Genomic DNA, 17242 nt, shown 5'->3' with positions numbered 1-17242 from the left:
TTGGCATGTGATAGACATTGCCAAACTCACAGCTGTTTGTTACCTTTTATGTGACCCCTAAAATGTAACCTGCACTGCATGTATTCTGTAAGTTTGCTACCCAGAGACAGCAAGTAAATGCTTCCTCCAGGTTACACAATTACTTACAGTATTACTGTGTAAGGGGACCAGTCTACCCCTTCAATTAACTCAGTTTTTTATTAATAATTTATTGTCTTATAGGTTTTTGGGGAACAGGGCACACCCATCAAAAACTCTGAAATATTAGAAATAAATAAATATGTTGTAAGTAGGAGGATAAGCATGGGGACCTCGGGCTCAGGCACATTTGGTTGGTTTTACGCGTGTTTGACGTATCTCGCTCGCGGCATCATATGCTACATTTGTGTGCCATTTGTTATCATAATTCCAGTATCATGCAAAATCAAATCCTTTTTATTTTTATTTTTTCTTTGGGTATCTTGTATAAGTTCCCCCTATCACTTTAATCATCTATCTTTAATAGAAAAATCCCATAAAGACCTCTAAATCAATATATTTATATTTATATATATATTCTCTATTTATGTTGACCAAAATATTTCTATCTGTTTTTCAAAATCTCCTTACTTTATCCGTACAATAAGGGTCATTGCATACTCATAGCACAAGATTTGCTGTCACTATCTCCTACTATATCCATTATCAAAATAGAGATATAAATGTGCCGCTAGCGGCTTCAATTAAATTATTTCCAATTATTTTATATTTATTCATCAAAACTTTTAAAGGAGAAACACCATCGTTTTTTTTTTTTTTTGGTTAATTTTTCACTACTATCTCTATACCCTTTTGTACATAAGGCTATTAGAGTTTATGACTGTCCCTCTCCATAACTGTTTTTTCCCACGAATTGAACCCTTAACTTTGCAAAGTTGTTCGCTTAGCTTGCCACATGAGTTTATAATCCAGTGATCTTAATATGTTTGGTGGTAGGAATGAACTGACAGTATGTTGGGAACTTGAGTTCATAACTCAATTGAAATTGGTGCATGATAGAAGATTATAGACTGAGGAGGCCAAGGAATGTATCGATCCCTATTGGATACTTTGAAAGAAATATTACTTTGATGCCTCGTTCGTCTTACTATAATGGTTTGAAATTACAAGTTGCGTAGGCTATACACACTATATATGCAAAAGCTGTTACTCTGATAAGGACCAAATGAAAGTCACTTATTCTCTGGCAGGAAAAGAAAACAAAAAGAAAAAGTAAATAATTTACCACAGTTGTAAAAAGATTATAAATACTTGCACATTGGCAGCAATCCGAACAGAACAGACATTTATTAATTGACGGATTCTAAGGTAACCAAAATCACAAAATGGGAATCTTGGAAATTTTTCAAGAAATTTATATAATATCAGATTAATGCAAAAAGAAAAAAAAAAAAAACCTGTTGGATTCATGCTTGATGTCGTATTTTTGGCTACGTGTGCGTGGAAACCATTTACTTTGGAATAGATGCTGCTTTAATTTTATACTGATGTAATGCAATTCCCAATTAAACAACGGATTAGTGGTAGCATTCTGCGGCAAAAAATTTTCTAGTTTCAGATTAATCAAGGATTGGCACCTAGCAAAGTTGCTTAAACTAAGTTGGAGAGTGACTGGATAGAACAAAGCAAGTGGAAGATAGTAATCATGTTGAACCATTTATATTGTTTTTGACTGTTAATTCCGTTTCTTTTTAGGAATTTCTTGCAGCAAGATTTAAGCAAGAACGATGAACATATTTTAAAATCATGAGTTCTGACCTAATCCTTTTTTCTGTTTAACATTTAAAAGCTTAATTAATCTCCGCAACTTGTAGATTATTCTATAACAATAAAACGATATGAGATAATATAAGTAGATTTATATGCTGAGAATAATATTTTAGCTATAAACCCTAGCTGAAGCTAGAATAACCTAGCTCTGCATAAGGTATAAGGTTTATTATAAATTTATAATTGAAGTGTTAAGTTTTTATTGGCACACTGCATTACTGATAATTGAAGTGTTAGGTGTCTATTGGCCCACTTTCATTGCAGATGCAAAGAACTTTCTAATGATAGTAAAGATGGATATCATGCGAGGAATATTACAACGGACGGCATATGTTCCAATGGCAAAAAAAAAATAAAAATAAAACAATCACATAATAAAAAAGAGAGCAAAAAATGTATTCTCTTGGGATTTTGAGATCAAGAAATGAAATCTCAAAAGGGTTAGGCAAATCTAAATTAGGGTTTTAGTTTGAGAGATTAAAAAAAAAAAAGATTAACTGTATATGTTGGTTCCATCATCACACCTACCAAGTGCAAGGGAACAAATTAATTAATTAATTAACTAAACTTAATTAAAAGGGACATGCGGTTAAGAAAAAGAAAACAAAGTAATTCTTGTAAGTTATTAGAAGAAGCTTTAGTCATTTTCTTGATTGTCAATATCAATTGTTACTAATAACTACTGATGCGCAGCTGGCACCAATCAAATGTAGAATTGTCAAGTAATCAAGATATGGTAAGTTTGCAAAGAAAAGGCTAGCATCAGTCACCAAAGCAAAGATGCTTATATAGAATTGGATTAAATGCACATCACAAAATCAAAAAGAGAGGAAAAAAAAATCTTTTTCTTCTTTTTTTTTTTTTTTTTTTTGTTTACATCACGAGATGTCATATTTAGACCGGAGATAATATTCAAACAAAAATTATTTTCAAAGTGGCAATTCTAAATTTCAAATCAAAGAAATTGTAACTAAAATTCGAAAATAGAATTTATATCCGAAAACCTTATAAATAAAGATGTACTCCACATCCATAATCCAATAGTCTATTGATTGTTATTCAATTTAATATGTGAACCTTATGCAAAAACCTATAAAACCATGCAAAAAATGGTCCCCTCATGAGCTAGTAGAGTTTTTAAACTCTTTGGCCTCATGGGTATTGGTTACTTGATGCTTTTACTTCTCTTCTCTCTCACAGTCACAAAAAAGAAAGAGAGGTTAAGGGTCCCCTACTTTCTTGGGGCCCAACCTAAAAGTTATTAATGCTCTTTACAGTATATATAGAAACCCTCACTAACCTGTCTGCAAAACTGCATGGTGCCACCAAAGTCTTGGCGTGACAATATTCAATTTGCATCTCTACAGGGACCACTTTCTTACACATCTTCCATTAATTTTTTATTAATTACTTTTTCACACTCCTCTTCCTATATTCCATCACCAACAAAAAAAATAAATTAAAATTTTTGACAAATAAAATTAATCTTCTCCCTCCTTCTTCTTTCTCTATTTATACTCCTTCATCCCCACTTCTCTATATCCCATAACAAGCAAGAAAAGAACTACTAGTGAAATTTATAGCTATACATGTAGCTAGCTTGGGCTCTCTCAATAATAATCTACGACGAGACTGCCCATCTTCTTATCGTGTAACACTATCAGTTGAAGCTGCCAGCATGATCTTAACCTTCCTCCATAGTTGAGGAAAGATCAGATCATGTGGCAGCTTCACCCGTTGTGGTAGCACGAGAAACCCTAGTTTCACTCGAAACCCTTTTCTTTAAATGCTTAAATGGGCTGTTAGGGTTTTCTTTGTTCAATCCCTAGAAAAGGAGGTATGTAATCTTCTTTTATAGGCTTATCTAGGTTTCTTGGGTTTGCCTTTTCGTGTCTGTTTGTCCAATTATTTGTTTCTGTTGTGCTTCTGATGCATTGATTTTGGTGTGTTTCCATTTATTTTAACTTCCTGTGCTCCTTAGGGTTTTCAGTGACAGGGTTTTTGCGTCTCGGTGCAGTTCAACGATTTCTAGATCTTCCCTGACATTTTTGGTGATTGAGCCTTGACATTCCTTAATCTGCCGTACTGCTTTTGTTAATAACTTGGGTATGCATTTTCAACTTCTTTTCTATGATATAATATAACTAACAATTCATATATGTTTAGGGTTTTTATAAAACTGCTTTTTGGTTAGGGCTAATCCGTTCGGCTTCAATTTTCTATATATTTTATGGGAAAATTATGCATCTATAACCTCTTACCTACTTTACTTGACATCTTATAGAGCTAATTTATAACAATGGATAAGGTAGAGAATGAATTTTGACTCAATGTTATACTGGAGTCTCCAGAACTAAAAGGTTGCTAATTCAAATCTCAGCCAAATTAACTAAGAAAGAGTCCAAGAAAATATCGTGCACCCTTTTATGTGGTTCATAATTTTGTGGACCATTTCTTGATAAGTTTTTGAGATTTGCATTTCCTCTCAGAATTATCTGAGTTTGTGGGAATAATGTTAATGTTCACATATTGTGGTTGAATCCAGCTAATTCAACTCACAAATTCACCAATCATAAGGTAACTTGTGGTTCTTCTCTTAAATTTTAAGTCTTGCATTTCTTTTTTCTCTTTCAAGACTTAATAGGGTTAATTAGTTCAGGCTTTACATGTAGTAAGTCGATCGAATCTTACGAATAATGCAACTGAGATCATAGCCATTGATCAGCTAATAGCCCAACAAGTCAATTGCTCAAGAAAATTCAGGAAAGAAAACCTCTTTCTCCATGTTTTAAAGCAAAAATGTGACATTGAAGTTAAAATAACAAGGTGAAGAAACTGCACTAGAATACATACTACAATGATAGAACAATAAGATTGTCCTATTTGAAAAGTTTTACTAACTGGAGAATCTACCTGCAGATAACCCTCTTGGACCGGGTATTTATTTTCTTCTGTCCTTGATGTTAAAAGAGTGATAAAAGCATGAGTATGCATTTATCAGTCTTTTTATGTCAACTTTTATATATTAAGGACTTCAGATTTAGTTCACTTTCTTGTATTTCTTCCAGGCTTGAAGAAGTTGTTGATGAAAGCACTTACTAGGATTGTGTAAAACAAAAAAGGAAAATTCTTTTAATGTTTATATCGGCCCAATTGTTATTTTATGATAAGATATTTGAAGAAGGTTTTGTAGCCAACTAGAAGTTATAAACTTCGGGAGAAGGAGATGGACTAATCATAAGAACTATAATTTCATAACATCTAACTAAATGTGAAAAGTAAAGTTGATTTCAAAGTAAAATATGAGATTAATACAAAGAAGTGGATGGTCTATCGGTAATTGAACTGTGTCTGTGTTAGCTAATTAAGAGAAGAATATTTTACTTGATGAACTTAACTCCTGTTTATCCATTTTATTTATTGGAAGCTCGTGAAAGGAAGATTATTTGCTCAATTAATAGAAGTGTAGTGAATAGACATTGATGTTGTTTCAATTAACAATAGCATGTGAACCCATTAAATTAGCTTGTTCAAGTTCCTTAGTTTGAATCTTTCTTTTATGATATATATATATATATAATGAAGAGTAGTGATTTGGCTATCTACCTTGGTTGTTGGAGTTTGGCCCCTCTCTTTTGGTAGGAAGCTGTATGTGGGGAAGATTCCATATAGCTTTCTTTATCAGTAGGTACCCAAAATATGCAAAAACGTTATATTGGTTTAATTGATTCTTTCAATATAACTTGTGATCAGTGAAAGACATCAGGTAGCTAGAGAATCCATTGACAAGGCCTTGCTTGCTACTTGCCATTTAAGGATTGCTCTTTTGCCAATGCGAGAGCCATAAATTTGTTTTCTATAAAGGACCCGGATTTGGCTCGCGTTCTATCGTTGAAAGTGAGATTTCAATCAAAAAGCTTATGGATATATATACCTCTGTTAGAGAAAGACAGAGAAGAAGAAGGGACTTACGATTTGTCACTATCTCTCTCTCTCTGTTCACAAGATACTTGCCTAACTCTACATCACTGCATGTGAAATATTTCTTTAGTGTATTTCCTTTTTTTCTTGCATTTATATATTAAGTCTAATGATTGAATTTTGTGTTCCTCTACTCACCAAAAAATATTTTTCTTCTAAATTGTAATAGAGTAGTCAGTGAGCATGATTGTGTCCAATGAAATGGGATGTATATATATGTTTATGAGATGTCAAATTAATAGCATTATTGTTCTTCTAAATTTATTTGTATGAAAGCCATAATATCATAATAAAGAAAGTTAAGGATGGATGTGGGTTGAATCATTTATGAATATACGTTGCTTCTATAAAAAATGTTTAAATATATTTTTTCTTCTTTGCCAAAACTTATATATATTTAGTAAAAGATGATAATTTTATAATTTATACTCTACTAGATAATACATGACACTTTAATTTTAAAAAAATGAAATAGGTTTTGACTGAGAATTTGTGTTCTACTTATATTTCAATTTTTTTTAATATAAGAAATGACGATTACTATTTTCTGGTACGGTCAAATGCATAATTTATCCATGTACTCTTTATGAAACTTTTTGGCACAACTTACTGTGCCCTTGCGCACCTCTCAATAATAGTAATAATACAGTACTTAAGGTTATATTGATTTGACGAGTTTTGAAATAACAATTTTCATATTTTTCGGTTATCCAATAACTATTTAATTGATTTAATTTTAAGTTGAAATATTTAATAAAATAATATTTTTTTTATAAAAAGAAGTATTTTAGTGCAATTGTATAAGCTGAAGTATCCAACAACTCAAAATCAAAGTTGAGAATAACGATAAAAATTTTCCACAAAAACATATAAGTTGTTTGGCATCTGTAGATTGGTTATAAATATATATTTTTCTCTAAGTTTTGGGATTTCAATATTTTTAGCTTGGTTAATTAGTTTCTTGATTGTCAATGTATTTCATATATATTCCTAAATCATAATTTTTTTTCTTATGTTGAAAAATTAATTATATAATTCACTTTGGAATATGTTGAAGCTCATAACAATGGTCTTCCAATTTCATACCCAAACAAAAACCATGATAGTTTACATACATAACTAGTTCGTTCACTATCAGATCGTATAAAACCCATAACCAAAAACTAACATGCATTTTTTTATTGAACACTTAACAAATTTTAAATCAGGTTTATTACCTTAATTCTCGTCTTTGGAGGCATATGGGCTAACCCAAGAGAGTTTGAATTGCGGAAAATCGAACACATACCTTAAACAATGGTGATCAACTCCACAAATATTATTTGCCACTGAACTATCCTATTCAGGTTATAACCATTACTATCTTAGTTTTATATTTATTCATTTCTAAAAATAGAGTCCTTTAACTGGTGTATTCAATTATCATTGAACAACTAAATATCAATTCTTCTCAAAGAAAAAAAAAAAAATACTAAATAGAAATTCACTTTATAATAAATGCAATAATTCAAGATTTGAAAATAATATTATATTTACACATGTATGCATTGCGTAGTAATAAAAGTATGTACTATATGTAATAGATAAAACTAGAACTCCTTCATGAGAGGCTGGGTAGCACGAAAATTTAAAATTATCTTTTTTTAATAAATTATAATTGGGGAGTTTTACCCTAATCCGACTTCCCCTTTGAAGAGAAACCACAGACGTGAACGGAACTTGTCAATCTAGGCAGAGGTTGGTTATTAGTTATTAGTTTGATACTTTCATCTCTGGAAACAGACTTTTATAATTAAAACAAACACGCAGGCAAGTTAACATAAATATGTCAAAACGACATTCATTTATTCCCCGATACATTTTGTTTGGGCCTTTTAAAAGTTTCCTAAACTGCACGAAAAGTCGTTTATCTCGTTCGAGAAATGGGATAAAAAAGCCCACAGAAAGCTAAGCCCAATAAATAGAGGCCCATTAAATGAAGCGCACAGAACAATGGAAATAGGTCGTTTATGTTTTTGCTTTTTTATTTCTGCGTTAAGCTCTTGATTAGATTTGCAATTGGAATGTAAGACTTATTAGATAGTAGAAGTTCAGGAGGATTATTTGAAAATAAATGCGAAGCTGTGGCTGTGGCTGTGGCTGTGGTTGTGGATTTTATAGGAAAAAGAGTAATAGCTCATATAGAGGCAATTGACATAATTTGATTTGGCATTAAGAATAATTGCTCTGAGCTCCCAAAAATAAACATGAAAATGGAGATGTTTGGATGAGGCAAAATTTCCTACATATATTATAAGATTGATCAGAAATAAACATTTCTTTACAAAGGCCTACTTTCACATTCTTCCGAGATGAATGGTTACTGAGAGGACTACAACTATCAGTCTATCACCTATATTTGGATGTTTCTCCCATGATTTTTGGAGGGCTCCTAATAACTGACCTAAAATGGAAGGAAGATCTGGCAATCCTGCTCCTATCATCTTACATATACAAGGGAAATTTTTCTTTTCTTTTTTTCTGCTTTTGCTACTACCACCACCCTCCCCTCCATTGTCTTTAACAATAAAACATTACTCTCTTCACATTTTCTTTCAAAGCTGGCAATGGCCGGACTCCAGATTCTCGTGTTCCCTTGCTACCATGACCTGTAGAGCCATTTTCCTGCATTTCTGGTTCCATGTAAAATCGGGCTCGAAAAGCAGCTAAATGTGCATAATACGCCGGAGGAACTGCAAGGAAACCCCCAATTAGCCATCATTTTTCATATAGTTCTAAGAGCTCCAACAGTGAACCTCATTAAACTATTAAGTTCATTACTATTTTTTTCTTTTTCATACTCCAAAAAATAGAAGATTCCATAAAAATACCACAGTTGATCAGTTATGCTTTTGAAGCATTAATGTTTTTTAATTAAACTAAAGCTCAAATAAACACTGAAAATAATACTTACCAACAGAAACAGAGCGAGTGCACCTTGCATATGTGTAACAGAGATTGTTTGTCAGAGACTGTATTCCATCAGCAGTGAAGTTGTTCTCGTCCCATAGGACATGGTAGTGAGCAGGCCGACTTGTCCCCTTTAACATTAAAGGAAGGAAAACATCATTTATTTGAAAGAAGCAAGACTACAAGAATTTTGTACAACTTAAATATTGTAAGAAGTAACATATGCAAGATAAATCATCCTCAGCTTATTCTGAATAATTCATTAACTAAGACCTAGCAAAAAAGGGCAGCAGCATGTCAAAGCAACAAACCAAGTGTTACAGAACTGCAGGCTTACTGAAATCTCAAATTATTTAGCCTTTCCTATGCCAAATAAAATCATGCGAATGTTAATGGAGTACACACAATTTATGATATTAGATTTATGTTGGCCAAGAGTACTGTTCATTAGTATAATTTGTTCACAAGGACAAGCCAATTTTGCCCAACACCTCCATCAAAACATGTGAAAATTGAACTAGGAAGCATGTAAGGAAGAATGTAGATGGACTTTTACATTTATATGCCTTACAAGTTAAAACAGAATCTATAATATCATATTACTTGATACAATATGCATAAACTAGAGAGAACTCGTGAGAGAGAGGATAGGAGTTCTACCTGAATACCAGCATGGCTACAGAGATAAAAATCAAATTCTGTTGGATGACAAATTTTAGAATCAACCACAGTGCCTGCGAAACAAAAACAATATCGTTAGATAAATAATACACCATTTTCAACATATACAAAAGAAAAGAAAAAGAATAGGATACATTTCTGCATAGTTATGAAACTATAAACTTTACCAGGTAATATATTTCCACTCTTGTCTGTGCTACTCCTATCCCTATGGTTGTTAGCAAATAATCGAGTATGGTGTCGTTTTTGTACAACAATGAAAGTCACGGGTGGTTGATAATTTGGTTCTAGAGAAGCACAAGCCTGCAAGAAAAATTATTTATTAGCAACACTTTGTCTTCTATCTTGTTCCACAAAATTTACAGGGTTTACGAATATAAAAGGTTCCATTCTCACCTTCCGGATTGCATCTAATTCATAAAGCAGAACTTGATAAAATTGCCCTTCACTAACACCATCCCTGATCAAATTAAGTGGCATAAGCATTATCATAAGGACTAGAAATACAAATTACTCTTGAGATACACGTATTTTATATGTGAAATAGAAATGACATATATTTGCACGCACAACTGCATCTGCACAATTAAGTGCATCTACAATTATGTGTAGAAATGCAGTATGGTGTTTGCAATTCTCTACATAAATCTGAAATATCGACCTGTAAAATATAATCCTTAATGGCTTTTGTCCTGTTGCTTTCCTAAAAGAAACCAGAAGATCCCTGCAAAGAAGAAAATAAGTTATTGATAAAACTGTAACAATAGAGAGAATAACACAGAAGAAAAAATAAGAATTCAGATGACAACTCCACCAGAAACCAAAATTCATTTACCTGATCATGCCACCGCTTACTGTTCCACGAACAGGATCCTGCCATGTTTTATACAAGTCTTGTATGAGTTCTTGTCTGTGAGCTTGAGCACAAACTAGTCCAGCATATTTTGTCACTTCAGGCCAGTCCTGAGAAGCAACTACCTACAGTAGGAACATCATTATCAACAACCAATTCTCCACACTTGTTGAGGGGAAAAATTACAACATAATGTCAACTAGGTGAGAAATCATACAGCAGCAATTGAGGGGCTCGAGTCCTCCCCATTCTCTGGGTGAGTCACATCTGCACCAAATATAATGGTCGGTATGTCACTGACTAATGGAATTCTGCAGCTGATGGCATCTAGAAGGACAGTGTTTCTACCACCCATCTGCATCAAGTACAACAGGAAATTTTTGATATATTAATAATCTAGGATATGATTCAGATAAAAAAATTATTCAGGCGTCATTTTAGAGAAAGAGAAAAGAAGCTTTAAGACTATGGCATTTATTCCAGGAAAATCAAATGATTGTCAAGAAAGTTGGTCTAACCTTAACATTAATCTTTAGGGAAACATTTGCCAAATACTGCTTGCTTATCTTGAAGACATGTTTTGTAAGACAGCACTGTGATATTAAACCAAGATCAGTTTCACATATTCGCTTGAGATCACCTGAAAAAAAAGAATTGTAAGAACATAAAAATGTCGGTTCAAGATCGTACATAGAGTTTTTTACACTCGAATCAAGTAACACAAGCACACACTAAAAGTTACAAATTAAAAAAGTAGTACAAGCATTATTTGTGAACTAAAGCTACCAAATCATGAGAACAAAACGTCATACCATATAGGGAACCATTGTTGTCAGGTAGAATAGCTAATAGAAGCTCCAGCTCTTTTCCTTTGGTTTTGTTCATGGAAGCATGATAAACATGTTTCAGAGCTTTCTCCACTTGCTCAGGCCTCGCATTATAGATGGGAATAACAGGCTCTGGATTGAACTCCTACATAACAGAACAAATCAGCAAACTAACTAAAAAAAGGTGGCTGGGGAGAAAAAAAAGAGCACTTTGATAGTGTGAAGTATGAAAATTTGCAGCTTATAGAAACTACCATGCCAGAGACTTGGCACATCTGAGCAAGTTCATTGCAAAACCCACGGGCAACACTCTCTTGAACACTCCTTGAAAAGTTAATGCATGCCCATCGGTTTACAGTCATTCCATTGATCATTTTCTGCACATACAAAAAGCAAGTGATCTAAGATGTCAGCATTACAATCTATATGATAAATAGGGTAAATAAAAATGAAACTACGAAATAAATTATTGGCTCCATTAAATTGGGCCAAAACATAATAGGCAATACCAGAATGCCAAGTTCTACAATTAAAAGTCATAAAACTTCCTGAGGCATGCTATGGCCAGCTTGTGCAAATGGAGGAATAATACAAAGTTGTTTCTACTTTCTGAATACACAGTTGCTAGGGTACAGAATTTGTTTAAGCTGCTTGATATGAAGTCATTCAAGTGAATGGCAAACATTTGGAATCCCCATCAGCTTAGAAAGATTGGAATTTTCTGGTATAATACCTTATTCATCATGTTCCACTGGCCAACCTGTGGCAAACAGTCCTTCTCCTTGCCAGTTTCATGATACTTCAGCTGCAGAGAGAGCATAATCAGAGAATGAAAGACGGATAATGCTAATTATCTTTCTCAGAATAAACATAGGGATTAGGAATAGAAGAGATGGTGTACTACCCAAGGAGCAGGAAGAATTCGAGCCTCAACGGAAGCTAGCTTTTCACTGATTTTGATCCCGAACTCCTTTGCATAAGGGTCTTGATCATAAGCATTATGCTGAACTGTCTGCTTGTATTTAAAACGGCATGGAAAATAAAAGATCAGAACTATCATTTTGAGAGAAATACATACTTACCCAATTTGAGAAAGAGAGAAGATCATAAATTACAAGTACCTGCAAAATGTCATTTTCCCTATCCCTAGGTCTTTGGCATGTAACTTTCAAAAGGGCAGTAATTTGCCTCTCATTCAACCTTTTTGTATATCTCTGCCCCTCGACAATTTTGCAAGCCTAGCAAAGGAAGCAGATTTCAATATAGGATTTATGTAAGGAAACTGAAAAGTGAAAGTAAGTTAACAGGTACAATTGAAAAAAAAATTTCAGTGGCCTTAACTTACCTCCATTGGTAGATAGTTCGCCTTCTTCTGGTTTCCTACTTGAAGGCAAGGTAGATGCGTATGTTGAATGGTGAAGCCATACATTTCTTGGAAGTACTCTACCACCGACTTCATAGTCGAGTTATCATCAACTGGAAATCTAAAGAAGAAAAATTTTTGATAATTAGAACACCATAAAGAATTACCAAGGTTCAAAAATCCTTAAAGAAGGGAAAAAAAAATTAATTGCACACTGAATAGCTACTAATTACTTGGCTTTTCTTTCTTCCTCACCAAGAAGAGAATCTACCGACATCCAGTGACAGAAATCTGATAGAGCACATTTATAGGAGATAAGTAAAACTTACACGAGTTCTCTTGTAGGCTGAGATGTCAATCCTGAGACGCGATACTTCCTCCGTAAATTTCCTCTGTGAGTCACTTCAACTTTGACACCTCTAAGGGCCTTTTTAATCTGTTAATGTTTACAATAACATCCCAAGTTATCAGAATTACCAAGAAATGATAATAGCGTATATCACTATGGTAAATTAAATGTACCTTGATTCTATCAGCATCAGACAGTGGCCTTGACAATGCATCTTTGCCCAGAAGCTGGGCAACAAACTCAATTACAGGGAGAGGTTCAATGAATGCAGCCGAAGCCATATCTATATTCAAAAAAAAAAAAAAAAAAAAAAAAGGAGAGAGAGAAATCATTAAGTACTTCTGAAAAATCTCATCAGATATTCTTAAGTCTGGCAATTCAGTTACCAATGTTCAAGGACAGGCCCATTTGTGTAGGCCTTATACTCTGGTAAAACCCACACCAGGACTCCAAGCCATCACCAAGCCGCTGTGGTGCTCTAATATCAGGTGAAAAGAAGGATCTTCCAACGGGGCAGTACCTACACAGAAAGTCAAAAAAAAAAAAAAAATGAAAAGTAAGTTATGCTTTGCTTATTGAGAACCAATTATAAATTTCTCATAGACTTCGCGAGAAATTATACCTCTTTGATGAGAGCTCCCTCAGTACAATGTCAAGAATTTGTAAAGCTTCCTGTGGAGCATCAGCACGTTTACCAGCCAAAAATTGACCCAAATGATACATGTTAGCCCTTGCAACAAACTTGATCACCACTTTGTACTCTCTTTCTCTCCTGAAAATTTGCATGTGGGCCCATTAAAATTATCTACTCTGTGCACATATTTTACTAAGGCAAAAATTAACACGCTTTAGAAGGATAATAATGAGAAAATTTATCCTTTTCATCAGATTTCAACTACGCTCATCCTCGATTTTTGGAAGTTCTTAAAAAAGTTGAAAAGAAAAAATGCTCAAAATTTTCAATAGAGCAAAATAATAAAGGGAAACTAATTATAAATACTAACTTGGGACCATTGATTCCGTCATCTTCATCAATAAGCTTGATCGTGAACTCCTTCCAAGCAAAGGGAAGCTCACCAGCTGTATACAGACTCTTTCTGCCATCATAAGCAGGTAATCTCATTCCTAAATCAGATTCTTTGTAAAGTCTCACGAGCTCTGCCATGATATCTCTGTTTGTAGTTCTTGATGCCACTTCAGGAGTTATTGTAACCTGCAAGAATCAGAAGTAAGAGATGATGGAAAAAGCTAACAAACAATAAGAACAAAATTAATGGTCTGGATCAGGACTTATTCATGCCATTAGAAGAAAAAGTAAAAAAGAAAAAACAGAAATCTTCAATTCCTTCTGCAATGTACAGCATAAAAAAAAAAAAAAAAGTTAACGGCATGAACATGTCCATTGTCAGATTCAAGGGCCACAAGTTTTGAAGGACATTAAAAAAAAGAAAAAAGAAAGAAAGAAAGCCATATAATAAAACAAATAAAAACCCAGCATTAATAATCTGCTTCAGCATATTAACAACCATGTTTTAAATCAAGAACAAATGAGAAGGAGAGAGAAAGAAAACAATAACGATTATCACACGTTCAATGTCAGATTAAGGGCCCCCATTGGTATACCAGAATCCAAATAATAGAAAAACTAAGAAAAACCAAGGTTTTCCTCTCCAGTACAATTACAGCAATGTTTAATGTAAAAACTAAAACCCCATAAAACAAAGAAACTTACATCATACTGGTTCAAGTCCTTGTCTGGTAACTCTGCAAAGAAGTGATTGGCCTTAACAATACATCTTGTCCCAAGTTGACCGTAACCAGGCCTAGGAGCAAAATTAATTGACTTGCTAGAACTGGGGAACCCCAAACCCATCTCCATTCCACAAGAATTTCCATTTGACCCACTCGGAGAACCTGCCAAGAGCTCACCAGCTGGATTCACAGGCTTGTGTACCACAGTACAAGGCCTTGAACTGGGTCTCATACAGACATCTCCTTGATCAGACTTTCTACCACCCCTTCCTCTTCTTCTTCCTCGGTTTTTTATTGGAGGTGAAGTCAGGTTTTGGGGTTTACTGTTGTGGGTTTCCTGAGATGGAGGTCCCTTACCATTTTGAGCAGTTTTGTGGTGTTTTTGAGGTTGGTTCATAGTATTCTGCAAGTGGGTTTTTATCACTAAGTGCTGCTCTGAGCTCTCTTTCATTTGCCTTATAGGCATTGCTGACTTTTATTTTTTCCCCTTTTCTCCTTCTCCTTTTTGCTCCTTGATCTCTGAAACTTACAACTCAAAGCACAGACGCTTGTTTTCAAAACAGTGAAGGTTCAACAAATGGCAGAAATATACTTTCTTTCTCTTCTAGTCTTCCCACATTTGCCTCACAGACTGGGGGTTAAGACCCATTTATCCTCTGGAAAAAAAAAACATAAAAACAGATAAGGCAAATGCATGTAAGACAAGTGACTAAAATTTGAAAAACTACAAAGAAACAGGAATAATAATGATGATGGTAGTGCATCATTGCTGTTGAAGCAAACTAAAAGAGTATGGCTTTGTTGCATATTGCAAGCATTACTATTCCTTTGAAAATTTTGGAACCCAAACTATTCACCTCTGCTCAGCAGACAAACCCACAAAAACAAATTGAAAAAGAAAACTAAAACCCGAAAGCAGGAGCCACAGTTTCTATCTGACAAGGTGATATTGCAGAACGATTGAGTGAAGAAGGCTTGAAACGTAAAGATGCAAGGAATGTGGAAATAATGTAGACTAGTATTTGTATGGTATATATTTTATTTTTTTGAAAACTTGGAATTGGATAATTCCATTTTTCCTCGAATCTGTACCCAAACTCTAAAGAACCAAGCCAAAAAAAATCCCGAATAAGAGACCATTAAATGTGCAACTCAAGAAATGATAAATGCAGACAACACAAAGAATCACCAACCAAAAAAACCCAAAATCTTCTTCAGATGGTTCTATTAGTAAACCACTCGCTAAATTACGGAGACAAAAACAAACAAACAAAGTAAACAATAGAAACTAAAAAATAAAAATACGAGTAGAAGCCAAAGAAGTAGAATACTCAGGTGACAAAATGACATTCTTAAAACCTGTCCCTACGCAAAACTGAAAATCTGCGAGGGAAAAAATCGAATAGAAATGAATACACCCAAGCAGATAAAAACACAGGAAAAGCATTAAAAAATTATATTTTTCTAGAGTTTTCTGAAAGCACAACACTACACATAGAAGAAAACAAAAGGCAACAAGAAGGTATATGCAAAGAGAAGGAATAAACCTTGAAAAGGGTAGTAAAATCACTATCTGAAGGATATCCAAAAATTTATTGCCTGTATGGAAATGACCAAACCAAACAATAAATACAAAGTCCACAACTTGAAACACTCTCAACCAAACTCCGAAACTCACTCAATAACAATGAAATGAAGCGCCTAACAGCCTAGCAAGAGAGAGAGAAACAAACACAAACGTTTTAGAGATGGAAGGCAAAGAAACGTGATTGGATTAAAAGAGAAGCAAAAGTGGAGACAAAGTCGGTTTTTAAAAAAAAAAGAATACTCAAAGAATGCAGTTTTCACAGATTAGAAAAGAAAAGAGAACCTAGGAGAGAGAGATGATGATGATGATGAATCTTTATACACGCATGCAAGTGCTTTTGGTGTTTCCTTTATCACGTGTAAAAGACAATGTAAGGCCTCTGCCCTGCCCCCTCCCCTCCTCTTCACACCTCCTCTGCTTTTATAAATTAGCCTCTCTCTGTCTCTCTCTAGTTTGGTTTCTTGACTGATCGCGCAGCCTCGGGCACGTACGAAGACCAAAGCATAATAATATAACGTAATTTAAGGTGTGTGTATATATAGTTAGAGAAAGAAAGGAAAATGTACAGATATAGAGAGAGAAAGGGGAAGTGATGGTGGGGAAGAGTAGCATGCTATAGTCCAAAACAACTCAAACTCACTCAGTATTGTAAAAGTAATCATATACACAGAAGAAGAATAATTCGAACTTGCAGTCCTTTCTCTTGCAGAGTTCTCCATATGTAATTTTTCTTTTTTATTTACAGGAAGTGGATATAGACCCAAAAGAATGTTATTAGTTACATAATAACATTTATCAAATCGTTACGTAAAATACCTTAACACGAGATTTATCCCTCCTTGCGTTTTTCTCAAAAGACACGAGAAGAATTTAGCTAACTAAAAATGTAATTTTATTTTCTCTCTCCTTTGTATGGTTATTTTATTTTTAGATTTTTTATTTTTTGTTTTTTCTTCCTAGTCCCCATGTAATGTTCCTCCCTAATGTATGCTTTTGATGTACTATTATTATTATTATTATTATTTATTAGATAATTTGCCACCGCTACCATCAATGCCACTTTAGGCAATTCTTCAACGGTCCATTCCAT

General features: G+C 33.9%; 1 protein-coding gene and 1 long non-coding RNA gene across 4 annotated transcripts; one reads left to right on the top strand and one right to left on the bottom strand.

Moving 5' to 3' along the window:
- The first annotated feature begins 3102 nt into the window (after positions 1-3102).
- Positions 3103-6050, top strand: LOC105632053 (uncharacterized). Its single transcript, XR_002284143.3, has 2 exons — positions 3103-3646; positions 3791-6050. It is a non-coding gene; the product is annotated as an uncharacterized LOC105632053 (long non-coding RNA).
- A 2007-nt stretch (positions 6051-8057) lies between these two features.
- On the bottom strand, positions 8058-16614 carry AGO10 (Stabilizer of iron transporter SufD / Polynucleotidyl transferase). 3 transcript variants are annotated; one of them, XM_089723976.1, is made up of 22 exons: positions 16435-16614; positions 14545-15220; positions 13817-14025; positions 13435-13584; positions 13199-13332; positions 12986-13095; positions 12793-12899; positions 12446-12584; positions 12222-12338; positions 12005-12112; positions 11834-11905; positions 11355-11477; positions 11086-11245; positions 10792-10913; positions 10491-10628; positions 10256-10398; positions 10082-10144; positions 9817-9880; positions 9588-9723; positions 9400-9473; positions 8744-8870; positions 8058-8522 (listed from the first exon to the last, which is right to left on the bottom strand). In XM_089723976.1, exons 2-22 carry the CDS (start codon positions 15028-15030, stop codon positions 8350-8352), a joined length of 2955 nt encoding a protein of 984 aa, XP_089580102.1. In that variant the 5' UTR covers positions 15031-15220; positions 16435-16614; the 3' UTR covers positions 8058-8349. The 3 variants fall into 3 exon arrangements, with proteins under 3 accessions (XP_089580102.1, XP_089580101.1, XP_089580103.1); XM_089723975.1 differs by lacking the exon at positions 16435-16614 and adding an exon at positions 16112-16409; XM_089723977.1 differs by lacking the exon at positions 16435-16614 and adding an exon at positions 15422-15724.
- Positions 16615-17242: the final 628 nt, after the last annotated feature.

This window comes from Jatropha curcas, chromosome 7 (genome assembly GCF_041381405.1).
Source record: "Jatropha curcas cultivar XTBG-Jc1 chromosome 7, XTBG_Jcur_1.0, whole genome shotgun sequence".
NCBI classification, from domain to species: domain Eukaryota; kingdom Viridiplantae; phylum Streptophyta; class Magnoliopsida; order Malpighiales; family Euphorbiaceae; genus Jatropha; species Jatropha curcas.
The sequence above is the reverse complement of the archived record's forward strand: the minus strand, read 5'-3'. Positions and strand labels throughout refer to the sequence as shown.

Coding starts and splice junctions, on each gene's coding strand:
- AGO10 (XM_089723976.1), bottom strand. CDS start 15,030: ATGCCTATAAGGCAAATGAAAGAGAGCTCAGAGCAGCACTTAGTGATA. Junction 13,333..13,434: donor AGGGAGCTCTCATCAAAGAG/GTATAATTTCTC, acceptor CTTTCTGTGTAG/GTACTGCCCCGTTGGAAGAT. Junction 8,523..8,743: donor CACTCGCTCTGTTTCTGTTG/GTAAGTATTATT, acceptor GTTTCCTTGCAG/TTCCTCCGGCGTATTATGCA.